At 43.0% G+C, this 26934-nt stretch overlaps 1 protein-coding gene across 13 annotated transcripts in view; it reads left to right on the forward strand.

The window, feature by feature from the left end:
• LOC105020624 (adhesion G protein-coupled receptor L3) overlaps nucleotides 1-24169 on the forward strand; it is a 253307-nt gene extending 229138 nt beyond the window's left edge. For 6 of the 13 annotated variants that reach the window (XM_020043555.3, XM_020043556.3, XM_029117645.2 and 3 more), the window contains 6 exons: nucleotides 1276-1342; nucleotides 3369-3460; nucleotides 12755-12923; nucleotides 13073-13198; nucleotides 14227-14323; nucleotides 21585-24169. In XM_020043555.3, coding sequence (XP_019899114.2) covers nucleotides 1276-1342; nucleotides 3369-3460; nucleotides 12755-12923; nucleotides 13073-13198; nucleotides 14227-14323; nucleotides 21585-22579 — 1546 coding nt within the window. In that variant the 3' untranslated portion in view covers nucleotides 22580-24169. Of the gene's footprint in view, nucleotides 1-1275; nucleotides 1343-3368; nucleotides 3461-8728; nucleotides 8771-11055; nucleotides 11083-12754; nucleotides 12924-13072; nucleotides 13199-14226; nucleotides 14324-18269; nucleotides 18399-19965; nucleotides 20018-21584 lie in introns of all 13 variants that reach the window. The other 7 variants (XM_020043547.3, XM_020043552.3, XM_020043557.3 and 4 more) reach the window with 4 other exon arrangements.
• Nucleotides 24170-26934: the final 2765 nt, after the last annotated feature.

Here is a 26934-nt window from a genome sequence, read left to right on the forward strand (position 1 = left end):
CTGTGAAGACCTTTCCAAGCAGGAATTGTGTTTCTGTGGTTCTAATTTATTTAATTCCACACAGGATCATATAAAGCAAGTAGGCCTGACCTTTGTTCGTTTTAACTTTTCCCCACTAATGGTTAAGGTTGGCTATATTACCATTTTGTCACTTTCTCCTTCAATAAATTTGTCATGACCGTAACGGAATATAAGCCTTTATGACGCTGAAACCTTGACTCTCCAACCTCCATCTTGAGGAACTGTATGTCATGTGACCCGGCCTCAACTTTCCAATTTCACATTTGCTCAAATAATTGTTTTCACTCTAGAAATGTTTGTTTTCTATTGATGATACTGGTAATCAGTTTCCTGGGATTACTGTTCAGAAGACATTTTTAAGAGATCGATAATTTGACTAATTTCAAATTATGGCCCGTTAATGTGGCCTGTAAATAATTTAGTTTAATATACCGTCAATGCCCCAGGCCTTTTTGGGTTGGAAGGTTCGTATTTTTTCCAGGAGAATTTTCTTGGTTCTAGTAGTCATTAATAGTCAAGTTTAGGTTTGGCAAGTGATCATTGTTTTTGCTCTTGTTAGGTTTTTTGTTAAAGGGCTGACTGGTTTGGAGAAGTGGTTCATCCATACATCTCCATTTTGGATAGCTAGCACTTTGTGTTGTTTGTTCACTATTTTCACAGAAGTGATTTGATTCTATAGATTTTTCTGTCATATTGAGCTGTTTTCATACATGCTGTTCCTTTATTACCTTTGTGTTTCTGGACTGTTTTGTTTCCCCATAGTAAAGGGGTGTGTTCTGGTTTTCTTGGTCTCTGTATTTATGGTTGGATAGGTTTCTTAAATTATTTCTTCGGTGCTTCAATGTGTCATTATTAGTAATTGTTTTTGATTTTCTGATTGGATTTGGCATTTGATATGACAGCTGACAGGTGAAATACACTACTCGGTCCTTTCTCTTCTGTGTCTTGAATATTTTAGTTTGCATAATCACTTTTTCAGGGATGGGATTAGATTCTGGTCAGTTATACCTTTGTAGGTTTCTACTCTGTCTTCCTTCCAGAAAATATGATGTTACCCTCTCTCCCCCACCCTCACTCCCCCTCTCCCCCTCCCCCTCTCCCCCTCTCTCCCTCCTCCCCTCTCTCCATCTGATTCAATCGTTCTCACTGTCCCGAGATGGACACGCAAGACAAGGGGATGATAATAATATCCTACGTATGTTATTACACAGTTATATACTTCCCCTCACTCTGTCTCTTGTCCCTCCCCTCCAGGTGCTGGCTTCGACTGGACACCTACTTCATTTGGAGTTTCATAGGACCGGCAACCTTGATAATTATGGTACGCTTCCCCACTCCCGTACATCTCATTAACCCTACTTAGCCCCCCAGGTCGCTATGTAAATGGTCCGGAGAGAGCCTAACATCCACTTTCCTTCTGTAATACCGCTGGGTATGTGCCACTGCTGGTCAGGTGTCATGGTAGGAAATGGATGAGGATGTGAAATGTGAAGTGTTGTGGTTAGTCGCTTTGCCGCACAACAGAGATGTATTTGCTGAGGTAGAGAGGAGAAAGGATTTTTACTCTCTTGAGTGACCTAGCGCCACGATTATGATTGATTCTCTGAGTGAACCTCTGCCTAGAACTGTATGCTAGCTGTACTACTTTGTACTTTGAGGAATCTCTCATGGACAGAACTATGTAATCATATCTGTTATCCTTGCTGTAGGACACTCGGCTCAGAACTCGCAATTACAGTAGGTGAAGTTCCTTTTTGTTCAGGACCCGTTTCTCATTTTAGCATTTCTTGATCCCTTCTCCTGACATGTATAGTCCCAGAACCTAGTCAGGCAGCAGACCAGTTAAGTGAGACTTTAGTTCTGGGTTTAACAAGATTATACCTTCAGGCACAGATAGAGGAGACACGCCAACACAGGAAAAAGTCCCACATGCACGTTCGCACACACATGCGCATGCGTGCACACAAAGATATTCAAGGCTTATTTTAATTCCTAATTTAGAACTTTGCAAAACCAAAAATGCATGCCTAATCCTCTTTCTTTAATGCACTTTCAAAATGTTTTATTTCCACCTCTTGGCTCATTCTTTTTCTTTTTATCAGGCAGAATACTTCCTCTGAGAAAGGCTGTATATGTTTGGAAATGTAGTCCTGCTGAAGTATAGGTACATGTATTTTCTCCAGGACTATAGGTAGAGGTAGTCCCTCTAGGTGTATAGGTAAATGTAGTCCCTCCAGGAGTATAATTATATGTAGTCCTTCCAGGAGGATAGGTAAATGCAGTCCCTCCAAGAGTAAAGGTAAATGTAGTCCCTCCAGGAGTATAGGTATATGTAGTCCTTCCAGGAGTATAGGTATATCTAGTCCCTCCAGGAGTATAGGTATATCTAGTCCCTCCAGGAGTATAGGTAAATGTAGTCCCTCCAGGAGTATAATTATATGTAGTCCTTCCAGGAGTATAGGTAAATGTAGTCCCTCCAGGAGTATAGGTATATGTAGTCCTTCCAGGAGTATAGGTAAATGTAGTCCCTCCAGGAGTATAGGTATATGTAGTCCTTCCAGGAGTATAGGTAAATGTAGTCCCTCCAGGAGTATAGGTATATGTAGTCCTTCCAGGAGTATAGGTAAATGTAGTCCCTCCAGGAGGATGGGTAGAAGAGTAGAACAAAGAGGTACAAATATACTTGCTGATTCAGAGAGTGGCTGATTAAACAACATGTCACTTCCCAAGCACAGTGTATTACGAGTTAGCGTTCAAACTGGGGTCATTGTGTGGGGGCAATACTATTTTGAGATCCTCAATTACATTTGACATTTACATTTGTAGCTGATTTGCCCTGGAGGCAACATGAAGGACTTGTGACTTGCCACCTCTTATATAGTTCCAATAGTTTCAACAGTCTCTCATACTAGTATGCCATGCTGTCTTAAGTTGCCCTGTATTTGTTTTGACCTTATCTGACTCCTGATAACTGCACTCGTAAAACCAGTGAAAACACAGTCCCGGGTATTTTAGTACCAATTGAAATGTATCTACAAGTATTTTACTTCCTCTGAATAACACACATAAAACAGTCCTCAGTCATTGCATTTATAAGTAGCCGACTAGTGAAAGTTCATCATGGAGTTCAATACGGCCCTTCTATTTGAGTTAGCTTTACTCTATACAATTTTCACATCATGTTCTGGTCTACTGGGCAAAGTGGGAAATGGCGTCATGTTTTTGCACCACATACTCAAGTCGACACAGACTTAAAAATGAATGAAAACAGCAACAGGACACGGCGCCATCTCACCTCGGCTCTCTACTTCATTCTCCATCTCTTTCCTTTACTCCTTCCCTTCCAGCTCAACGTGATCTTCCTTGGCATCGCACTGTACAAGATGTTCCACCACACGGCCATCCTCAAACCGGACTCGGGTTGCCTCGATAACATCAAGTAAGTCACGCGTCCGTTCACTCACTGGCGCCATCAGGGAGAATTTAGGTCCCCCCTGAAGCTGACCCGCACTCCTTTACAGTAGGTGGCGGTAATGCCCCAATAGCGTTGGATGCCAACTGCCGTTAAACCCCACAGAAGAAGAAGAAGATTGGCGCCATCCAGCTACTTTAGTGAGGCCGATTTGGATTCAGTGGCTCGTTGTGTTTGGGGCTGACGCCGATAACCGCCCCGACAGTTGCGGCCTCCTTTCCCATTTAGCATGAAAGCTGCCAAAACAACCATACTGTTATATGTACATCCTGATAATCCTGCTGTTCACCTGGTCCTTACGCTAGCTTGTTCCGTGTTATTCGCAAACGCCTCGAGACACTTCTGAAGTGCGAGGAAGGCCACGCTGGGATGCAGGAAGCACAGCCCTCCAGGTTCACAATTCTCATTATCACCAAAGGTTGTGTCGTGGGGGTGGGGGGGGGGAGAGTTAAAACGAGAAAGGTATTCCAGTAGGCATCTGTCATTATCTGAAGTGCACGGTTGTCGGAGACGGAAAAGGCCACGAGACAATCTGGTGGAATTAACCCGGACAGTCAGCTTACACGTCTAGGAATATTCATGGGAGTGTTTGTGTCTGGGCGTGTGTTTGTTCGAGAGTGCGCGTGCACGTTTTGCTATCCAGGAGGCTATTTTTGGCTTTAGGTTTATGATAACATTGTTGAATTAGGTTTTGGATTAAATGAAAATTATTTTTCAGGTGTGTGTTTGCTCGCATAACTGTGCGCGCGGGTCATTACGAGCCCGTAGTTTGAGGGGCAATAAGAAAAATGTATGTATGTTCGCTATACTCACTTCCCTTTGCAAAATCACACCATTTTGCAATGTCACCATAATACATATTTAGTTTGAGGGTTAGATTTGACGGCACATTAAATTCATAGGTTGAGTAAATTTCAATGTGTATTTCATGCGTGTTGCATATTTAGCTCTGCTTGGTGATGTATGTGTCTGTTAGGTGATGAACAGTGAGTGCAAGTCGTGGTGTTTTTAACATTACATTAGGAAACAGAGACACAGTGAGGAAATTTGCTCCACTAGGAGCTTAATGGACTAAGCATTAGGTCAAGACATCGTCATATTATATATGACCGGTTAGGATAGTTGTTTTGTGTGAGGGGCGAAACAATTTTTCTACCCCTGTTGATGGATGCTTACAGACCTTCTCTGTCTTCCCTGTCGGTCTGTTTGAAGACACTGCTGTGTTTTATGGTTGTCATGCTAGTGGCATCATCTCCAGCGTCTTGTCACTGCTTTTGTCAGTGGATAGAGCCCCTGCTGGCCTAGTTCAGTCATAGTGCGTGCACACACAAATACACACATACGCACACACACACACACGCCCGGTCACAGAGACACCAACACACACCGTCATAGTCTTTGTCACACTTTCCTAAGGTTCCCTCAGACGAGGTCCTATTGGCTCCAAGCGGATCCCCGTAAAAACAAATACCATCAATACTGTTTGTCCCTCTTGAGTCTCACTAGCTGCAACATAACCAGTTATTGGATAAAATGACTTGATCCTTATCTCTCTGCCCTAACAATGGGATTTGTTGTCCAGAGCAGAACTGGGTTTCCACCAGATTATATCGACTCAAAGTCAGATTCTGCAACCACTAAGTCGAGCTTCGGTCTATTCCTATTGGCGGATACGTCTTGTTGTTTTACTTTTTATTTGGATGAGGCGCGTTGATGTCAACAGTTGTCTGATGTGAAAAGTGTGCTTTTACAAAACGCCCCAACCTGAAACCCCAAGGAGCAAGCAACATATCTTACATCACAAATGTCATTACACTGTATTAACAGTCTAATGACCAGGGCACCCATATTTTCTGTCTTCTCGCAGTTTTTTTTAATTATTAAATAGGACAGTCTGTAAATTTGAGATTTTAGAGGGCAAAACTACCCCAGGCCACGAAAACGTTTATTTTTTTTTTTACCTTTATTTAACCAGGAAAATACTTGTTGAGATTAAAAATCTCTTTTTCAAGTGTCCTGGCCAAGACAGGCAGCAGTACAACCATACATACAACACAGAATACACAAGAACATAAAACAACTAAATTAGCAAATCCATCAACCACAAATCCTTAAAATATCATGCAGAACAACTACAGCCAGATGTGGCTTCTTCCAAGTCAATTAATATCCTCTTAAAAGCAACCAATGGGGCAAACTTATTAAGTTTCAAATGTTTCTGTAACTTGGTCCATGCAGAGGGAGCAGAAAACTTAAACGCCTTTTTTCCCAGCTCAGTTCTAACATTTGGTACAGACAGATGGAAAAGATCCTGGGAACGAAGATTGTAAGTCCCAATATTATTTGCACTGATGTAGGTCAGAAGGTAGGATGGAAGAAGACCTAAAATAGCCTTGTATATAAAAACATACCAGTGTTGAAGTCTCCGTGTTGATAGAGAAGACCATCCAACACGTTTATACAGTTCACAGTGGTGAGTGAGAACTTTAAGACCAGTGATGAACCTCAGAGCTCCATGGTATACAGTGTCCAGTGCATGTAAACTTTGAGATGAAGCATGCATATATAAAACATCACCATAGTCAAGAATAGACATAAAATACCAGCAACTAACCTCTTTTTAGATTCGAATGAGAGACAATGAGAGAACTTGTATTGGATCAGAATAAATAAGCACATCAAAATAGAAATGCATTTTTATCAGGACAAATTTCAACACGCTCTCATTGCCCCCAATCTATAACATTCTCACATTGTGAATGATTAATTAACTGCCTAAAATGTACAGATAAGTCTGTGAATCTGTAATTCATGTTTATTTAATTTTTTTACTGTCATTTTACAAGGTACATCTTTTTTTTTCTCAATTTTCAGCAACAACCTGGGACCAATTAATGTTTACTGCCTTGTCAGGGACAGAACAGCAGATTTTTCTGCTTTTCAACTGCACTGGGATCTGACCATTCAACTACTCAGTTAATGGTCAGTCGCTCTGACCAAATCCGTGTCACCCCAAAATGTTGTCCCAAAAACTTTTCGCCCATATAATTGTATATATAATTAATGTTGAGTAAAGCTTTTGTATTTATACAGAAAGTAAAAAATATATATAAAGAACATGTGTTGTTTCCTTTATCATTGCGATTCCAAAGTAACATATAATCTCAAAATCTGATCCATTCTTACCACTCCCACAAGGAGTAGTACAGTTGACCAATCACATGGTTATCACACCGGGTATAGGCATCACCTAAACAAACTGTAGTGAACAAAAAGCCTCAAAATGTTGTTTGGCCAGGAAGTATACGGACAGCTTGACACCCGTACACACATACTGGGTGAGCCAAGGCCAGCAGGGATGAAGCTAGCTTTCCAGTGGTTTTCTGCTCTTTGAACTCTGAGTGATATCCCTGTCTGAATGGTAATCCAGACCTGTCGGCAGAGCCGAACGGTAAACTCCAGTAGACAGGATGGTATGTATCAGTGGAACTTCCTTTGATAGCTGGGATAGCCGTCGGAGACGAGTCGGTGAAACAAGAGTTCTAAGCCCAGATCTGCGCACCACGTTGAGAGAGCTATGAGGGAAAATAAAGCTGTGATCAGTCATGGAAATGAAAGCGGCAAATGAAAACAAATTATAATTCAAAGGAAGACGGACGCTATTAAACGACTGTTTGTACCTGATTTTGAACAGTTTACTAATTTGGTAATCACCAACTGATTATTTTTTTTGAACTATTGATACATTTTATCAGGGTTCTGGTTATTTATAATTGAATTTAATCAGCTTTTAAGAAAATTTCTACACTTAAATGTTAAGTAAGAACTGTTTCTCTGCACCCACCAGTTGCACAGTTACCCAAGTGTGACACATGTATCTAGGACTACCGTGGATGAGCTACAGTTGTGGTTTATTGTAGATACTTCGGCTTGTTTACCCCATTGAGTGAATATTGACTGTGGTCCGTTCTCTTCACCATATGATTTATCACACTGGTCTGTGTTGGCCAGTCAGAAATCTCACCTACGGACCCTCTCAGACAGAAAGGTCAAGACCCCTTCTCTCTCAGCTCGGAGGACCTTAAGGGCTGCCTCCAGATTTATGTACCTCATTCACCGTGGCTCTGTCCCAAATGGAACCCTGTTCCCTTCAGTGGTGCACTACATTTGACCGGAGCCCTTTAGCCACCGATCTAAAATAGTGCAGTTTAAAGGGGAAAGGGTGCCAGTGGACATGGTCGATATGGCCAGTGCCTCGCCTTATATTTTATATATAATTTTTTTTACCGCAGCCACTATGTCGGTGTTGTTACAGTTTTATAGTTCATGTGTGAAGACAATCTGAGTTGTTCACATAAGCGCCGAAGGAGTCCTGCTCGGTTGGGGCTTGCACAATCGTAGATCTGCAAAAACGCCAAATAAGGTGTTCACGTGTCCAAACAATATTAGAGTTTGCTGGGAAGACCGGGTGTTAACTTGCCAGTAAGATAAGCAGAGGTAAGGTGTTTACCTGGCAATTGTCATAGTCAGCCTACTGCTATAATCAGCTTATTATAAAAAAAAATTGCTTGCCTGTAAACATTTTCTGTGTTGCCAAGACTAACTTTACCTCATGTCGAGTGTGACAGGAAGGTCTTGGGACAGTAAATCCTGGTGCCGTGGGACGTTTCGCTGGGCATTCAAGTCACTGATATGTTGCTAACTGTCAACAAGATCATGTTTATTGTTTGAAGTTATGTAGCTGTTGATTACAGCAGTATGATATGCAGATTGGAAATCCTGCTCTATGCTGTAGTATATGTGATCCTGTCCAATGTGCTGTATCCTGCCTAAAAATATGGCCTGTTATGCTATTTGGCAAATTCTGGAGGTAGAGATCATATTTTAGATGGGTGTCAGCATATCACCTGGAGGGTGCCCTCAATCTAGGGACCCCCCACCTCCCCGTTCAACCCCTAGTCATAATTAGGTAGGGATTTTCTTTTATCTTTATCTCAAATGTCTTTTTTGTCTTTTGATGTCACACTTTATGTCCAGATTTCATCACATTGTTATAATGAATGTTCCATGTTTTTGTATTTTTGTCTCTTTCTCTCTCTCCACAGATTTATTTCCTCTCCGCTTTCTCTCACTTTTATTACTACAGCATGCTAAAATATATCTGTCTAACAGTGTTATCCTTGCTTGGTTTTTAACCTCATTTTCTTGTCTTTCATATTTTCTCCCTCATGGTAGCTATCATTATTACGATGGAATTATTATTGTGGAATGGCACTGGTAAGATGCATCATATTTCTCTAGATGACTGCCCCATTAGGACTCTGCTTCCTTACAGCATTGTGTTTTGGCCCCATTGCCCTTCCAGTGAGAGACATTCTGCTCTTTTCCCTGTGGCAGTAGGAATAGTCCTTTTTCCGATTCCTTGTCCGATTTGTTGTGTGTGATATGTATTGGCATATTCCATGTTATTTCGAGCTCATCTGTAGTTGTACTTTAACGTTTATTTATGTGACTTTCCTTTGGCAATAATTTGATATTGTTCCTCCCCCTTGCTCGATATTGTACTAAACTGCCCAACCAGCGGCTCCGGAATGGTGCGGCGGTAAAGCCACTGCCTCATACAGTATTACAGCTGTATCACTGCGGCCGTTAGCATACCAACGATGCTCTGGGGGTTTAGCGACATCACTACGCACTGTCCAGTGGCGGTGGGATTGGGGTCGGTCAGGGTTGCCTTGTGTTGTTGCACACTGACCTGGTAGGTCAGCATTCTGGAAGCTTAATGTCTGTTTGCAGTTGAACGCGCACTTCTCCAATGCGTGGGTGCCAGCGGGGACTTCCTAGTTGAGCATGCAGTTTCACCAGAAGCAAAACAATGAGGACACATTTCATAATCTTCAACTCTCCCAAACCGTTGGTGTGATTAGGCGGGGCAATAATCATCGATTAGACTTCAAATACTTCATCTGTGAGATCTGTTTAACAATATAGACTGAGGTCCACAAGATGCAGAGACATAAAATGTGTAGATATATTTTCCTTGCACTTTGTCAAGCATATGTATACTGTATGTTGACTGACATTGATGTCTGATGTAAAACATTTCAGGTAATTGGCATTTCTTTGGATGCACACCTTTAGTTAAATAGTTAGCATCCTGCTGAGCAGGTTACAATTCCTTCTCCTTCAAACAACGCTATGGAACTCCTTGATGCTCTATGGTATAAATTGACTCAATTGACCAATCAGCTAGAGCTTGATGTCCCCAAGCAATTTGAATTGCACATCACCTCTCAGAATTGGCTCTTTTGGATCTTATGAAAAGGGAAATTGGTGCCAATTCTGATGTGGTCGTGGCATTGGAACATTTTGCTCCTCAACTCCTTTTCATTTTTTATATTTCTACTGCAACTATTAACACAACAGGCACTTTTCCCTCGTTTCCTGGTGAAAACGCACAAGTGCCCCTTTTGCGGCTTTGGATCCATTGAGCACGTCGCTCGAGTGGCGTCATTGCGAGGGTATTCAGTGTCTCTGTGGGAGCTACTTCAGCTTCGGGGGAATGGGTACAGGTTGGTACTGTAGCGCTGAACATGTTATAGTATTAACTCAGTGAACTTATTTTTTTTGTCCAAATGTTCTTTTCATATTTTCCAATGGGGGAATATATGTTACGCACTTTCGAAAGACACCTGTAAACGCATACACTGACCAAAGGCTTCATCTGCAGTTCACCTTTTGAACATTTCCGGATAGAATGTGAGAAGAAAATAATGCTGGTTGCCAAGGAAATCCGCTACCTTGAACCAGATTTTTCCACGATAACCCTCAGAGGAAAATGACTATCGGGAAGATATGAAAAATAACCTCTTCATGTCCTGTCCTCCCTAATACTTTCACTATGTCCTCGGGCATCTCTATCTAATTCCCTCTGTTCCAGTTGCCCATCCCTCCACAAAACTGTCCCCAGTTTGAGGTCAAATCTCCTCTTTGCACCCTCGTTGTCTCTCTCTGACCAGCAACTGAGGGTGGGGCTTTCAGCTTGATAAAGTGTCTCTCTGACCAGCGTGCGGGCATTCAGCTTGATAAAGCATCTCTCCCAACAGTTCATTATGAAATATCTGGGGGAAAAAATTATATTAAATGGTTGGCATCAGTAATTTCATTAATCATTTATTTTTGCCATTGCACCTGGCCCATTTATTTCAGGCGATTGAGGCGAACACTAGGCCCACCCGTATTTATTGAGTGGTGGAGACTCGTGTGAACCAAGATAATTACATTTAGCACCTGCAACACGCTCCCAAAATATGAATGAGCCAAAGTGGAGTCTGACTTCTAGAATGTCAGATGTAGTCAGTCCTTTATTTAAAATGTTTTTGAAAATGTTTTTTTTTAAACATAAATCCAGTATGTCTTCATGTGTCTGTGTTAGTCTCCCTTTTAATAAGCCTTGTCTCACATTTCAAATAATACTTTCTATATACTTTCCTTTATAGTTTTGTGTTTTATTCTCAATTTAATTTAACGTTTCTCATTTTCTCTTCCATTACTCCTGTCAGCTATGAGGATTACGAACCTGAAATCAAGTAAGATTATAATGGACAGGTCGTCATCCTTTTATGACACAGACTTCATCAACCATTCGTTTTTCTCATAACATAGTGATTTTCTATTCCACCACCTGCCCTTAGTGAATGTGTAGTTAAACCGTCTGTCGAGTTGAAGTGCACATGAATGCTGCCCTTACGTGTTTTTCAGACATTAGGTAATTAATCCACTCCAGAAGTCTCTTCTAGCCCCATAGCCAGATGTGTCAACAGATTTGTAAAAAAAGAATTACAATCCTCCATATGCTGGCAATTGCATTTAGAACTTTTGGTATGTTTGCTGTTGAGATGTTGAGTGTACATCGTACACTATAATGACATCAGTAGCGTTTGGCACTACCCTCAGGCTTCACACATTGTGTTCATATGGAAATGGTCTTACAGTCATCATACCAACACATGAGAGACGTACATTTATTGTAATTTTCCTATTCAAAATGTCCTATTCTTTTTCAGGCTTAATTGCGGTTCATTTGCATACGCATACATGTTCATGTACAAAGGGCATACAATCCGCAAGTCATTACAGTAATTAATAATGATAAATATGCAATCCACTCCAAAAAAATACAAACAACAGCTGAATCAGATTTCCTGCCCATGTGTAAGGCCTTAAACTCTAGCCTGGGACATGTGCCCTAGGCTACGTTGCTTATTGTGTGTATACAATACTGTCCACTAAGTACTCATTCAATATTAGAGTTACCTTGACTTGACTTTTCATTTGAGTTTTCCAATGCTACTGTTCCTGAAGTTGTAATATTGTGTCTCTCCCAATTTCACATTTTGAAATTGGATGGTCTATTACTTTTCCAACTCGTAATGGACGCGAGACTTGAAAGAGAAAGGAGTGAGAAAAATCCTAGGTGTCCCCAAAGTGCAGAAGATAACAATAGGCGAAAAACCCGATTAAATTTAAACTGGCTCCTTTTGATTTCTCCTCATGTCAATATGGCTCTCTCCAGCCGTTCTCCCTTCATCCACATTAGTACGTGTTTGTCTTCTGGACATTTATTTTCACCTGTGTTTTTTCTTTTTGATTCATCAGACTGTTCACTGATCAAGATAGCAAATTGAATGGGATGGGGCGGGGGGGGTCATATTTGCAATTTGTACTTTTTCATCTTGGAATTGTGTTTTTTAAATGTCATTCTTTATGTTGTGCTTCAGTGAACAGGTTGTCACAATGTTCCTTTTTTAGTTGGGCGCTATGCCGACAGAATTCTAAGTGGAACTCTGAGAACAGTCACCTCTTCAGACCACCTCGGAGGGTTGGCTGACTTTGAAGTCACCTCCGTGTCTCCTGCATCTGGTCTTGGAATGTAAAATCAAAATAGCTTCTTGATTCGTTACCCCCCCAAAAAAAAAGTCAACAGTTTTTTGTGCATTTCAACCTGTTGCTTCCCGGGAATCTTAAATATTGTTACCAATAATAGCATGACAAATGTGTGCGCAGGTGTCTCAGGCAGACAGACTACAGACCACTGGCGATTGTGGTTGAATAGTGTAATGAGATAAGGAAATTTCAGCTGACGGAAATACTATATATATATTCCCACAAGTCATCATGTCCAGTTAGCACTGTGTTAGAGAGAACCGTTAGAGGGTCCGTAATGTCGGCGTTGTCTTGACGTGTCTGTCGTGTTTCCAGGTCTTGGGTCATTGGGGCCATCGCTCTCCTCTGTCTGCTGGGCCTGACCTGGGCCTTCGGGCTGATGTACGTCAACGAGAGCACCATCATCATGGCCTACCTGTTCACCATCTTCAACTCCCTGCAGGGCATGTTCATCTTCATCTTCCACTGTGTCCTCCAGAAGAAGGTACGTATTTAGAAGCCAGGTTCAGAGGATGAGCGCCCATCTAGGGCTGTGTCCAGCCGATCCTTGTGGCCCCAGTATGTGTTTTCTGGGGCCAAAATAAGAGGCCGGTTAATTTTACTCCACTGTGTGTGTGTGCGTGTGGATCCCAGGTGCGTAAGGAGTATGGGAAGTGCTTGCGTACTCACTGCTGCAGTGGTAAGAGCGTGGAGAGCTCCATGGGGTCCGTGAAGAGCTCCGCGTCCCGCCCACCAGGGCGCTATTCCACTGGGTCACAGGTGGGTCTCCTCTCCCCTCACCGCTTTCGACTTGTGTCTTTGGTCGACCAGAAGCGACCGCCGACGCAGACCGGGAAGCCTATTGTCTTTTGTATTGTTCCTGGTTGAATAGTAAAATGTTAATGAATAGGTTGTTCACAACATAAATAGTCAACGGACACCAGCCCCTGTTATAAAGCTGATTTCAGCATCCATAATGAACCCTTTAATTGCATATAGAGGCACAATGTCTAAACCACTATGCCTATTTTCCTCATGAACAGCATGGGAACGGAAGCACTCGTAAACACGGAGTAATTTATCGGCAACTCTGAGGCTTTTAAATAAATGTGTAATTAACAAAGTACATCATAAAATGAGAGGGTCTGGGTGTTTGGGATGGTAGCTCTCTCACTAAATGAAAGTTGTAAGGACTGAAAGTGACACTTGAACAAAGAAAGAGACTTTCGAACTTTCGGTATGGACACGTTGTTTTTTTTCTGTCACAGACATTTAACAAAATACTCCCACGTGTGCTGATGCTGCCTGTGTTGCTACTACAGACAGGCAGGATCATACACCACAAGTAGCTGATAGTACAAGAAATACAGTTTGAAGGCCAGTCTGCTCCCACAATCACTTACTCGACCGTACAGTTGAACATGACCTTGACCACGGCGTAGAGCTGCGAGAGTTTGCACTAACTGCAGCCAAGAGGCAGCAATAACAGTAGCAGTGTCTTCGTTGTGGTAGTGTGAGGCACTGAAGTCGAACAGAGACTTACAGAAAGACACAGCGACGGAAAAGGAAGTCATTTCCTGCCGCCAATTCCAAACTGTCTTTCCGCCTTCCACAAGATGTCTGAGTTAGCGTGTAATTGCAAGGTCGCGGGGTGTTTTCGGTGAACTAGGTTCTGTCCAAACAGCATAGGAGGCCGCCTAGTCCTCAGAGTGTCATTTAGAGCTGAGGAGTATGCCCTCAGCGGTCTCCATGTGCTGCATTAGCCCTGATTACGGTGCATGCCTGTTCCCCCCCCCTCCCGTCCGCAGAGCCGGATCCGTCGGATGTGGAACGACACGGTCAGGAAACAGTCGGAGTCGTCCTTCATTACCGGTGACATCAACAGCTCGGCGTCTTTGAACAGAGGTAATGATAATCAGCCGGTCATTAACACGCATGCTTGAACGCCCTGCCACCCACAAACACCACCACCCCCGGGCTCTCACTCTCTGTTCTTCAGGTTGGGCAGACCTTTGTGTATAATTCAGTAGGATTTAGTGTCAGGTCCAGATTTTGTCCCGAACACCTCATGGATGAGCTGGACTTTATTCCGCCTCGGCACAAAAGCGCCTGTTTTGATGATTGATCTGCCTGAAGCTTGGATAGTTTGAAACCCGCTGTGTTTTTCTGCTGAGCTGGAACAAAGTCATGAGCGAGGACCAGAGTTGGCGATTCCCGCCCTGCGCTCATCCGTCCTATAAATGAAATGCAGTATGTTAGCCATCGGGTCAGCATGCTGTGGGGCTGGTTCAAATCATCTGACCATGGCATATGTCTCGTTGACAAGATGGTGCACTTTGTAGCTTTTGCACTGAGCGAAAGATTACGAAAATAGTTTATTCGTTGTTTTTTTTCCCTTTGTTTTTTTTGTCAGTCTTTCAACCACCTTCTCATAAAACCAACGTCCAGCTGTTTCTAAAGTAATGTTTAATAGCTTATTTTATTGAAAAAGCAACTCCATCCTAGACGTCCTTGACTTTTGTCCTTGACTTATGATAATGCAACAAATGCCTATTCTCGACATTTAAATGAAAAGGCAAAACATTCAATTAACGCAGGAAACATAAATCAGTCTTTTAAGCGCTGACTGAGGACTGAATGTGAGGGGCATATATCATTGCCTCCTGGATTCTATCTGCTAGTGGTAGATGGTGCTAGCCCCATGACATTTCTCACCAACGACTCCTCTCCAGTCACGGCTCCCTTGATAGAGGGGTTGAGTCCCTCCCGCTGGCTCTCTCTCTAAATCTGCTAGCCGCTCCTTCTCCCTCAGACACTAATGCGCAGTTATGATGATGGATTGATGCTAGTCGCCGAGAGGAAGTGTCGAGATCTCAATAATAAGGACCTCCGCGACAAGCAGCATCCCAAGAAGTTGGCTTTGAGAGGGGGGGGGGTTGGGGGGGGGGGGGGGGTTGCGGTGAATTGGGTTGGCCTAGAAGACACTGCAATACTGTCAGCCACTAAGACTAGGAGGCAATGAAAACCATCGGATTGTGTATTAAGTGTTAGAATGTGCACAGGTGCAATTTCACGGCTGGCACAGGCTAACGCCAACTTGTTGTGAGGCGTCAGACGCATTGGCAAACTGATGTGACTAGGTGTCCGCGTTCCTCTTCCCCCATAAGGCTGTTGGGAGGGTGCATCTTCCTCGTCTACTGTTTCCTATCGGCATTCAGAAACCTGCCACAAAGTGACTGCAGAACTACAGCTAACACCATGCCGCTCTCCTCTCAAGAGGGGAGCATGCAATCATCTTGATAGCCTCGCTTGTTTAATTTGTCCCCGCATTCACGATTATTACCACACAATCGGTACTGTTTGGAAACGGTCCAATTTATCAAAAGCAGACGACGTAAGTGGGGGAATCAAGCGAGGGTTGGGAGGGGCTGTTTATCATTTCAAAAGAGGCTGGTATTTTTGGAAGGCTTCATAATTACAGAACCACAAGCAACGGCAAACAAGAAAGGAGCCTGTAGTGATTATATCAAACAGAACCAGTAACCAAACGGATGAAGTAGACACACTTATATTAATACCCATATCAAACGACGTATGTAAATTAAGTCTAAAAGAGGAGTTTAGTCGAGTAAATTGCCATTGTGCTGCGAAGCATCAACGTGGAAGTTGGTGTTGGAGTTCAGAATCCCTCTGCTGTGCTGAATTCATACAAAATGATATTGTTGAAACTACATTACTGAAGTTATTCAACTGCATAACTGATATTCAATTGGACTTAAAAAAAAAAAGAATATAGCTCCTGACCTCTCCTTCAGGCAATTACAAAGTGGGTCTTTGCGCTAATGTTTTGTAAAACTCCACTGACCTCGCGCGGTGTGTTAAGAGGCAATACAAACCCAATAAGAATCTGACTGATTCCACTTATTAATAAATGTTCTGAGAAAACGAAGAAGATGCGCGGTGTCACCTGTAGACACACGGCTGTTTCCCGGTCTTCTCTGGCCGGTGTACATGCGACGCATAATGCGTACGGGTGTCTTTAAGAGCATTCCCTATGTGTCATCATCTGTAGTGTGTTATGCACTTAGTACAGTATGCACAAGAGAGCCCCACTCCATCTTTAACATTAACTAACTTAATGAGTCATGTGTCTTCCAATGCTGGCCTCAGTGCTGTTGCGTGTCATTCCAGTCGGAACTGGTTGTGGTTGGTTTTCGGATGTGGAATTGAGACAAACAGACATTCCCTGACACAGTTTGTCAACGGAGTCATATGTTGTTAGAGAAGTAGTTTATCTCCCTAGCTTCTCTTTCTTTCTCTCTGCCTCTCTTTCTCTCTCTCTCTCTCTCCCCCCCCTCTCTCGCTCTCTCTCTCCCCCTCTGTGCCTGACAGATTCAGAGCACTGTGAGAGAGCAGCATACCGCATAACAGTATATTGCGTCGGCAGAACTAATTGGCTTGCATTTCCGCCTCAGACGAAAGATGTTTTCTGAAGATATTTACGGACTCTGGCGTTGGCACACAAGGCACACTGGAATTGGGCATGCCACACGTTAGGATGCTGACTTGCGGACTGCATCTGGAAGGGATAAAACGCTCTTAAAAGACGAGGCAATGCCGACGCGACATATGAACAGCGTCTCATTGCAGATACGTTTGCGACTAGTTGCCGTAACTCTCAATATTTAGATATGTTCGCAAAAAGGAACGTCTTTTCCCCCCAAATAGCGTCGGTTGTTTGTTTTTTCTCACGAGCTGCAGAATCCGACCCGTATTCCAACTCTCTTGCTCATTCACAGTCGTTGTTATCTTCTAGCCTAGCGACAGTGAGTCTCATGGCTCAAAGTCAACGGTTTTGTTAGGACCGATCTGGGAGCGGATGAGTCACACAGACCAAGTCACCAGTCAGTGCCACAGTCTGGGGGGGGGGGGGGGGTGATGATTGGACAAATCTAATCAGAGCCTTTGTTCTGACATACCTCTAGTGCTGTTCAAAGAAACTTAAGTAGGACAATCCAATGCATGGCAAAGGAACTGCAATGGAGTCTGTAATGACATCTTTCATTTGAGGGTATTTCCCCAAAGGAATTGTCTATGGCAAAGATGAATGTGACCAAAAGATAGCATAGGGAGCCGTAGATCATTTAAATGTAATACGTTAACCCTAATATATTACTTTCAAAGTAAATAATGTTTTCAAATCAAACCGAGTCAAACAGAAAAACAGCTGGTACACATTGGTAATAATATCAGAGGATGGGATTGAAGCGTGTTGTGTTCAGGTCTCTTACTTTATGTGGTCTTGCCTTTGTTTTGAATATGTCTGTATGTGCTGCACTGCACACCGTCAGCTGGCCTCTGTACCCTGTGTAAGAGAAAACACGTTGGAAACCTGCCCGTTGTTACGTCACAGACCTTTCAGCTCAGAAGCATTTGTAAACTGTCTGAATGTTCCCCTGGAGATGGTCATTTTGGGGAACCTCGCAGTTCGACCCCCGTTGCCGTCTTCAATGTGAGCGCACACACACTAACAACGCTAAATTGCTGTTTATCCCATTTAATAAACCAGGAGTTGTCAATGACCTGCCTCACTGCTGCCGTCTTCATAGGCCGTGGTGCCATCAGTCTGTTTCCAGCTTCGCCATGTCTGCAGCTAAACTGTTTAACCACAGGCCTCAATAACCATGTGAATGTTATTGCTGTCATTGCCTTGGCTGCATCTGCCTGACTGATATGTATGTTCTCTCTCTTTTCTCTTCCTTTCTCCCCACCCCTCTCTCTCTCTCTCTCTCTCTCTCTCTCTCTCACCCTCTCTCTCCATCCCCCCCCTGTCTCTATCTGGCTGCTCCAGGGGTTATGGCTAACCATCTTATAACTAACGCTCTCCTCCGTCCCCATGGCACTAACAATCCCTATAACACGTTGCTCGGGGAATCGGCCGTCTATAACAACCCGTCTGTGGGCATGTACAATACTCAAGGTGTGCTTGCCTTCTTTTCATTCCTTCCCGGATGTCATTAGAATGCTAAAAGAACTGCTTTATCTCCGAAACACCTGCACCTCTTTCTTTTTTTCTTTTCTTTTTTGTTCTCTCCTTTTATTTTGTGCCGATGGTTTTTTTTTCGGGTGGGGGAGGGAGGTGTATGGTGGCTTCCCATTGGTGCATGCGATTGAGTCACGCCATTTCGTCACGCTCCAGACGACTCATTCATTCTAAACAATTGGAAAGGGACATTGGAGCCAGTCGGGAGCCGAATACGCCGCCGGTCCTCTTGTCCATGTTTTGCTGCACTGTTGTCTGTGGAGCTTCGCTGCGCGCTCCGCTACGTCTGTGTCTTATGTCTGTTCCCTTAGTGTTGCCGCCGCTAGCTTGTCAAACGATGGTCCGTGTTTACCGCTAGTCCTCCAAATCAGGGATTTTAAAATCCGAGTGTCGAGTCGCTAATGTACAGGGATAAACAACGTACCTGTTCTCCCTCTGGGCTCCGTTCCAATAAAGCAACATGATGTTGTAACGTTGGCAATGTTTTCTGCTGCTTAATGTAAATCGACTGAACATTCCCAATTATGTTGTTGGCCAGTTTTTCCATTGGTACTTAAGCCTAAGTGCCTCAACAGCCCCCCCACCCCCCACCCTGCCACCCAAAAAGAAGTTAAAAAACAACATCATTGCCCTGCAAAATTGTTGTTTAGCGGTTAATTGCAAAGCAGGCAACAAAAATGGTAGAACATATAAGCAAAGCTGTCCATTGTTTTGTAAATGGAAGGCATGATGAGTCGCCAGAAAGTGGGACTCCGCATCATTTAGTCAGATCAAGCCTGCGGCTCAAATAGCTTTTCAAATCCGTTTCAAGTTTAAAACCGACTACAGGGCCAGTTCTGTATGATTAAGGGAACCAATCTGAATCAAACGAAATAATACTCAATAATACTATATTATTGAGTAACAAATATTATATAAATAAAGCGATGCATGTGGACCAGTCCTTTATTTCACATGTTGCTCGTATCTAAAACATCTGTCATACTAGATGCATGTCAGCCGAGATGTTGATTGAACAAAGGACGGATCCCATTATTCTAGTCTAATTTTCCAAGTGTTATCTCAGACGCGCATGTGTGCAGTAGGTTATGCAAGTGCAAATTGTGAACTGCAAGGTTAAAGGGGAGGTGTGCAACTACACTATGTATCGTCATGTGTTTTCTTGCCTGGAAAGTTAAATATGGGCCACTAACAAATTGCCACCACAAATGTCATCTATATTTAGCCACTGCTTGCAACAGAAAGTGATAGGGGCATGTGCTCAAATGTTTGTTGATAATGGGGATCCCTAATGTGTAATGTTATAACAGAAGTATCATTGCTGTAAAGTCATTCCTCTCTTGAATATACTGTATGTACCACTAATATCTAGTTTGTTAGAAAGTGTTGTCAGGTATGCATTGTGATGCGTGGTAGGTCATTATGGACCCTTCATTTGTTCTACCTGTCATTTTTATGCTTACTTGTCTTTTTTCTTTCCTCTTCCTCATGCTGTCCTTTAAAGAGCCCTACAGAGAGACAAGTATGGGAGTCAAACTAAACATTGCTTACCAAATGTAATTGACCTTAGCTTTACTTTCTTTTCACTCTGTGCTGAAAAAGGGGGAATGAGAATTCAGTCATCTTATTTGAGGGGAAAAAACCCAGCTCTTCTTCTGACAAATAGAAATGTGATTCTGTCTAAATTCACATTTGAAAATGATTGTTCACTGAACAATATTCTATGAACTCTTCAAAATGTCTGAGTTCCCTCTAAAATGACAACTACTTCTGGAGAATGCCAATCAAATATATACACAAAGAGATGGTTTAAAATAATGATATGTTCTGTAAAATGATGAGCCCAATGTATCCATTTTTAATAAGAACATGTAATTATCACTTATTGTTGACATCACTGTGATATGCAATGCAAGACTAGATCAGCCAAAGTGGTTGATATGCTGGCCATGGTCCTATGAGAGCAGATTCATAACAAATATCAGCCGGTCTTTGAACTGGGTCCACAACTGCACATTTTTCTGTTGTACAATGACAAACATTGAACAACCCATTTAATAGAAAAGACCTCAAACATTTAGTTAAAATATAAAGAAATAAGATAAAAAGGAGGATAGGAAGATTTAGACATTCCACTGTCAAACACATATGATGACCTTATGTGAAGCTCGATGTTGACAGGACCAACATTTGCATTGACATCCCTCCAAGACAGTGCAGGCATTTGACAGTTGGGAATCCACACGTCCTGTGCATGAGAGAACAGAACGTCCTCTCCTAATGTACAGCTGTCAAGTTTACCTGTCATCGCCCTGTCCTCTATGGCATATATTTATCATTGCGAAGTCAGGAGGTTTTCCGTTAATTTAACAATGGCCAACTCTGTAGTGGGATTACGCTTTCTTAAAGGTACACTCAGCATTATGTCGTGCTTACAGACAGCAATAACTAGAACATTCTGATCTGCTGCTATTGGCTCATAATTAATAACTGAATATTGTGCATTATGGAATAGCTGAGTGTACCTTATAAATAGAGGTCAATGGGACTGGGGTTAAACTGTTCAGGCATAGCTCAAGTTTATTTATGTCGCTCTTTAAATCAAATGCATGGCTGTGAGTTGTTGAGTGTGTGTGCTTAAAGCTTTAAATGTTGTGCATTGTCACTGTATATGTCTTTGTCTTTGGACAGTTTTTCACTACAACACAACCCAAACAGAGATTTATGATAGAAATGCAGATACCGTTACAGTACAGCATGAATATATAATTTCAATCTGAAGTTGAGTTTTGAGTGTTTAAAAAGGTAAGTATACCTGGTATTAAATCGACTGTGTCACATCGTTTAGGCAATATGGTAATTTGTGATCATACCACATATGTAGTTTAAATATCAAACACAAAAATCTAGTGAAAACGTCCCAACTAAATATCATTGTGAAATTTTCTGTGAGCAACCTGAAGTTTGCACTGCACATTGAAAGAAAGGCAACAGTTTTGGCCAGGCCTCATATGGGCGAGAGACGCATCCAAGCAACAGACATCCAGCCATTCTAATGAGCGACCGCCACTTCTATCCCTCTCACATGAGCTCCCCTCCTCTCTTCCCTTGTCTCTCCTCCAGAGGGAATCCTGAACAATGCCCGGGATTCAAGTGTCATGGATACTCTACCACTGAATGGTAACCACGGCAACAGCTACAGCATCGCCAGCGCCGAGTACATGAGCGACTGTGTCCAGATCATCGACCGGGGCTACAACCACAAGGAGACCACGCTGGAGAAGAAGATCCTGAAAGAGCTCACCTCCAACTACATCCCGTCCTACCTGAACAACCACGAGCGCTCGGCCGAGCAGAGCCGCAACCTCATGAACAAACTGGTGAACAACGTGAGCAACGGGGGCAAGGACGTCGGCCTGGGCGGCGTGGGGATTGGCGTGAACGTCCCGCTCGGCTTGGACGATCACTCCTCCTTCCCCCCGCATCTCCACGACGAGGGCCTGGGCCTGGAGCTGATCCGCGAGGAGTCCAACGCTCCCCTTCTGCCCCAGAGACCCCCGCAGCTGCCGCCTGTGGACGGCCTCCACCACAACCACCTCCACCAGCCTCAGCCCCCCCCGCACCAGCACCAGTACCACCACCACCACCCTGCCTTCTCCTCGGCCACCGCCGCCTCGTCCTCGTCCCGCCGGCGGATCCCGCAGGAGAACAGCGAGAGCTTCTTCCCCCTGCTCACCAACGAGCACACCCAGGACGGGGGGCTGGCGTCGCCCGGCCAGCCGCCCCGCCACCCGCCCCACCCCCGGGACTCCCTCTACACCAGCATGCCCGTGCTGGCCGGCCTGCCGGACTCCACGGCCGACGCCGCCGGCCCGCCGGCCGACCAAGAGGCCGGAGCGGGCCAGCAGTCGGGGGGGAGGAGCCCCGAGCCCGGCCAGGACGACGTCTACTACAAGAGCATGCCCAACCTGGGCTCACACAACCACCTGAACCAGCTGCATGCCTACTACCAGCTGGGCAGGGGCAGCAGCGACGGGTTCATCGTGCCCCCAAACAAGGAGGATCTCTCCCCGGAAGAGGCCCCCCAGGAGCCCTCGCACCTGGTCACCAGCCTATAGGTCTGTAGAAAAACCACCACCACCCCCTGCCCGCCCGGCCGGCTCATCCTTCTTAATCCCTAGCCGTGGTTCCCCTTCTTTTCTGCCCCCCACCCCACCCCCGCTTTCCCCTCTTGTGCTGATCAGTCATTGGCAGTGGTAGCCTTTTTTTGTACTCTGTGTCCCGAAGACTATATGGCTAAACTGAATCCAGTCCGGCACCTCCGGCGTAATGACGACAGTTGCATTTCGTGGATTTTCCTGCTAGACTCGGTAGGATGTTGGAGAAACCTGTTGATGTGCATTTCACTTTTTTTGCGAGATGCCCCGAACCCCTATGAAGATTGATGTTCTTTTCTCTTAGTGAGCTGAGTCGAGCACGCAAGACAGCAGGATATCGGTCTCTGAAATGCATTTTGACAGTCCAAAGGAACTACAAACGCCCCCCCCTCCCCCCCCACAAAAAAACATTCCGCTACTAGTTGATGTTTAGAGTTAAAATCAGAACAAATTGAGAAAGACTATTTTATTATACTTCTGTATCCATACTGGCTTTTTAAGGGGTTTTCTTCCTCTCTGGTGATATTGCAGCACATTTCCTGCCGAAGTGTTCCTGCAAGTTTGACTAAAACACATTTTGAACAATATCATGAAGGACCACTTTAAATCACACATGCTTAACAGCATATTTTGGGTTTTCTTGTTTGTTTTTTTTCTTCCCCCTTTTGCTGTAACAATAACAGTTGTCGACAGAAGGAGAAAAAACTAATAACAGAGAATTATGAGATATTTCTATGTAAATGTACAGATACTAGCATTGCACATAAATAGTATGCTTTTTGTTCCACCCAAACTGTTGTCTCTGTAAATGTAGTTACTTAGCAGCCTCTCCTTTTTGTTGTGCTGGTCTTCGCACCAGTATGAGCATTCTTTTTCTTTATAATTTTTTTTCTCTCCAAGAAACAATAAACACTGCAAAGAAATAACTACAAAAAAAATATATCACAAAACGAAACACACTTACCTTAATGGATTTCTTTTTGTCTCGCTAGCGATGTAACCACCAGTGTTTACCAAACCATTTTTGTTTTACAGTCTGATTATTTCTTCACTGTGTAGATAGAAAGAGACTCATGGTTCACCAACCATAGATGGAAGAAATTACAAGTGTCCGAAAATTTATTAAGAGCTGATCCGAAGAGAGAAAGCAATGCATTTTCTCGTTAGTTAGAACAGACTGGTGCTTCTCAGAGAGAGAACAAACTGAATATTAGTAAGCACTAGGCACTTGTACAAAACAGAAAAAGATGGCAAATTTTACTTTTTAAGGACAGAACTTTTTGAGTGAGAAAAAGAACAAATGTTTTCTTTTTTCTTCCTCAAGGGAAAAGGATATTTATTTATTTGTTCAAACGACAAAATAAAGTAAAAAATGGTGGTAAAGAATTTAGCAGAACAGATTTGTTTTTTTTATGAGGATGATTGTCGCTTTTTATTTATTCATTTTTGTATTGATTTTCAAGTTGAATGACCTCATAACTAATATTTGTTGTAACAGTGAAACTTGTTTGCCAACAAATAAATTACTGATTAAGATTTACCACATAGTTACCAGAAAGGTTTTGTGTTTTTCTGTGGGTTTTACATTGCAGTTACTCCAAAAAAGCTAAGCAAGGTCTTCTGTATAATGGTGTTGTATGAACTCTGCTTAGATAATATCTAAATAGATTAGGCTATTTCATGAACACAATAAATGGCAATGTATCACTGCTGGTGTAATAGGTCTCTGTATATGAGCGATAACAACGAGTGAGTGTACAAAAGAGTGAACATCAATCAATTTCTCCTGACATGAGATATGAAGAAAGATGGGTAAGCAATCATTCATTTTCTATGACTATTGGCCTTTGTTATTACTTACAGATCTGTCAGGTTTTTTTTTCTTTCATTTTTTTTACAAATTATTGACTTTCTCAACTGACTTTTGCTATTACAGTGGCCGTATTAAAAAAAACAAAAACACCACAACATAGATTGCTTCTTACAGGGCAACAAAACCAATATTTCATTTTGTAAATGTGGGTTTTCTGCCCCTTGAGCATTTGTTTTTTTCCAGATGTTTCCACTCTTCAAATGCTTAATGACAGATGGTCAGCTATGTGATGGTCATAATGACCCAATGTGACTTGATGCGTCATATCACGTTGTTGAAGTTCTATCAAGATGCTTTTAGTGAAGCACCATTGAATCGGACAATGAATGCCAGTGTTGTACTGTAAATAAAATATGATCAATGTTGTGTAGACTCCTGCATTATACATAATTCAAATCACCATTTATTTAAAGTGCATTTCTCCACATTATTTTACTAATATACAATAAGAAGTACATATAATAGTAGTTTATGAACCCTTTTTAAAACTCAGCACTTTGTTCCTAATGACTTTGTCTCATTGGTTTTTACCCATTATGTATTCAAAGATCTCGGGCAAAAAAAAAAAAATAATGTCTGTTGCCAATCCCGTATTCATGGAGTCGCAGTTGTGATGGATGGCCGAGTCATAGTGAAAAATTACAGGGGGATGTGAGACTTGTCTGCTAAATGCTGGCATCCCCCCGCATCTAAAGCCTGACACTTCCTTCCTTTCTCCCCCATGGATATGCATGAGGCCGGATCACTTCCATCTCCCTCTGGTAGCGAAGAGCTATGGCCTCCCTGCGTGTCAGTTTGACTGGCATTTGCGAAGCAGGCGAGTTAATGAAATGTGCGAAAAGTGACTCTGGCCTCCATCCACTTTATTAATGAGTCATTACGCTAGCTCGTAAGCGGGCCCCAGGCCCCCTCGCTGTATCTGCCGCGCTGTTCCCGTGTACATGTTGATGCGGCACAAAACTGCCCCGTCAGGAGTAAACACGTCTAGGATCGACCTGCTACGGCCGCAGCTCCTGGAGCGTGTATGGGAGGTGCAGGCGATGCCCCGATGCTGATACGTGAACGCTTGCTCGCGATGAGGGGGCTTTTATATACTACTTTAGGCCGGCAGATCAATTGCAACTGTGAGAAAATATCAAATAGGTCTTTGTCTGTTAAATGAGTAATAGTTCAGAGAGGAGGGCTGTATAAAGGACACGTTTGTAAGGGTATTCATTTTGAAAGGGAATTAATTGAAACGGCTCAATTGTTTAGTGAATGTTTCAATTCAGAGCACAGTGGAGAAGGCTAAATAACTTTCTTTCAAGTGTTCGAATTTCCTTTACTATTATGCCATTCGTGAATACTACTAATGCGAAATTAGTGTGTTCACTTGTGAATGTTTGCTTGGCTGGAAACAATTGGATGTTGGTATTGATTAGGCCGAGGTCTCGCGGCGTTGCAGACTGCATGGATGACTACCCAAACTGTAATAGGGTTCCTGCTTAAGTCTTTGCCTTGTACATGAACTCTTTGATATAATGCACTTTAATGGTCATGGTGTTATGCACTTAAGAAATAGTCTGTCCATTTTTAATTGTAGTTGAATCATAGCTTTCCTTTCGTAATATAAATGAAGTCTGTAGCAGATTCCGGTAACACTGTTGCTCTTCCATGTGAAGAAAAGCGCATCAGACTCCTATCAACCGCAGACATATTTAAACTTAATTCATCGGTAAATGAAACATGCAAGTCAGTGACACATCAACACGGAGGGTTAGGGCATACGCACGCGACTGTTCATTTTGAACTCTTAAATCCCCCTGGAAAATTCTTTACAACAACACAATCCCCCAGACAGTCCGTGGGACCGTGGATATCCTTGGCCCTGACAGGGAAGGACACATCTATCCCCCTCCTCCCTCTCCACCTCCATTGCCTGTCCGTGTCACCCATCCTGTCGGCCGTGAGAAAAGCAACTCTTCATTTAAAAGAAGACACCTAAAACGTACAGAATGTTTCATTTTATAATGGAATTTACGGTGGTTATTCGGGAATGTTCTCAAAACATTCTCGGGCAAAATGAAAAAGATAATGTCTTTTTTTTTGCTTCTTCTTCATCAAAGCTTTCTCTGACAGCTAAACAGTCTATCTGTCAGTAATTGAGACATCCTATAAGGAGTGAGACCACGGTTTGTTATTGTTTTGCAGCTTGAAAGGAAGACGTCCTCAGTCCACTGACGGTTTGAAAGAAGACATTAAACACAGTACACAGCGAATCAACACGGAGGCACTCACAGACAGAGCTTCACCTTCTGGGCCCTCGTTTCAAGTCGATATATTAACATTATCTTGTAAGATAAGCGCTGCAAGGCAGCGGTGCTGATATGACGGAAATGGAGATTTCCAAAAATACAGCCGGATCCTTCCGGTTGTTCATGTCCTTAATATACTGCCGGTGTGG

The sequence above is a fragment of the Esox lucius genome, chromosome 24, assembly GCF_011004845.1.
Source record: "Esox lucius isolate fEsoLuc1 chromosome 24, fEsoLuc1.pri, whole genome shotgun sequence".
Lineage (NCBI taxonomy): Eukaryota > Metazoa > Chordata > Actinopteri > Esociformes > Esocidae > Esox > Esox lucius.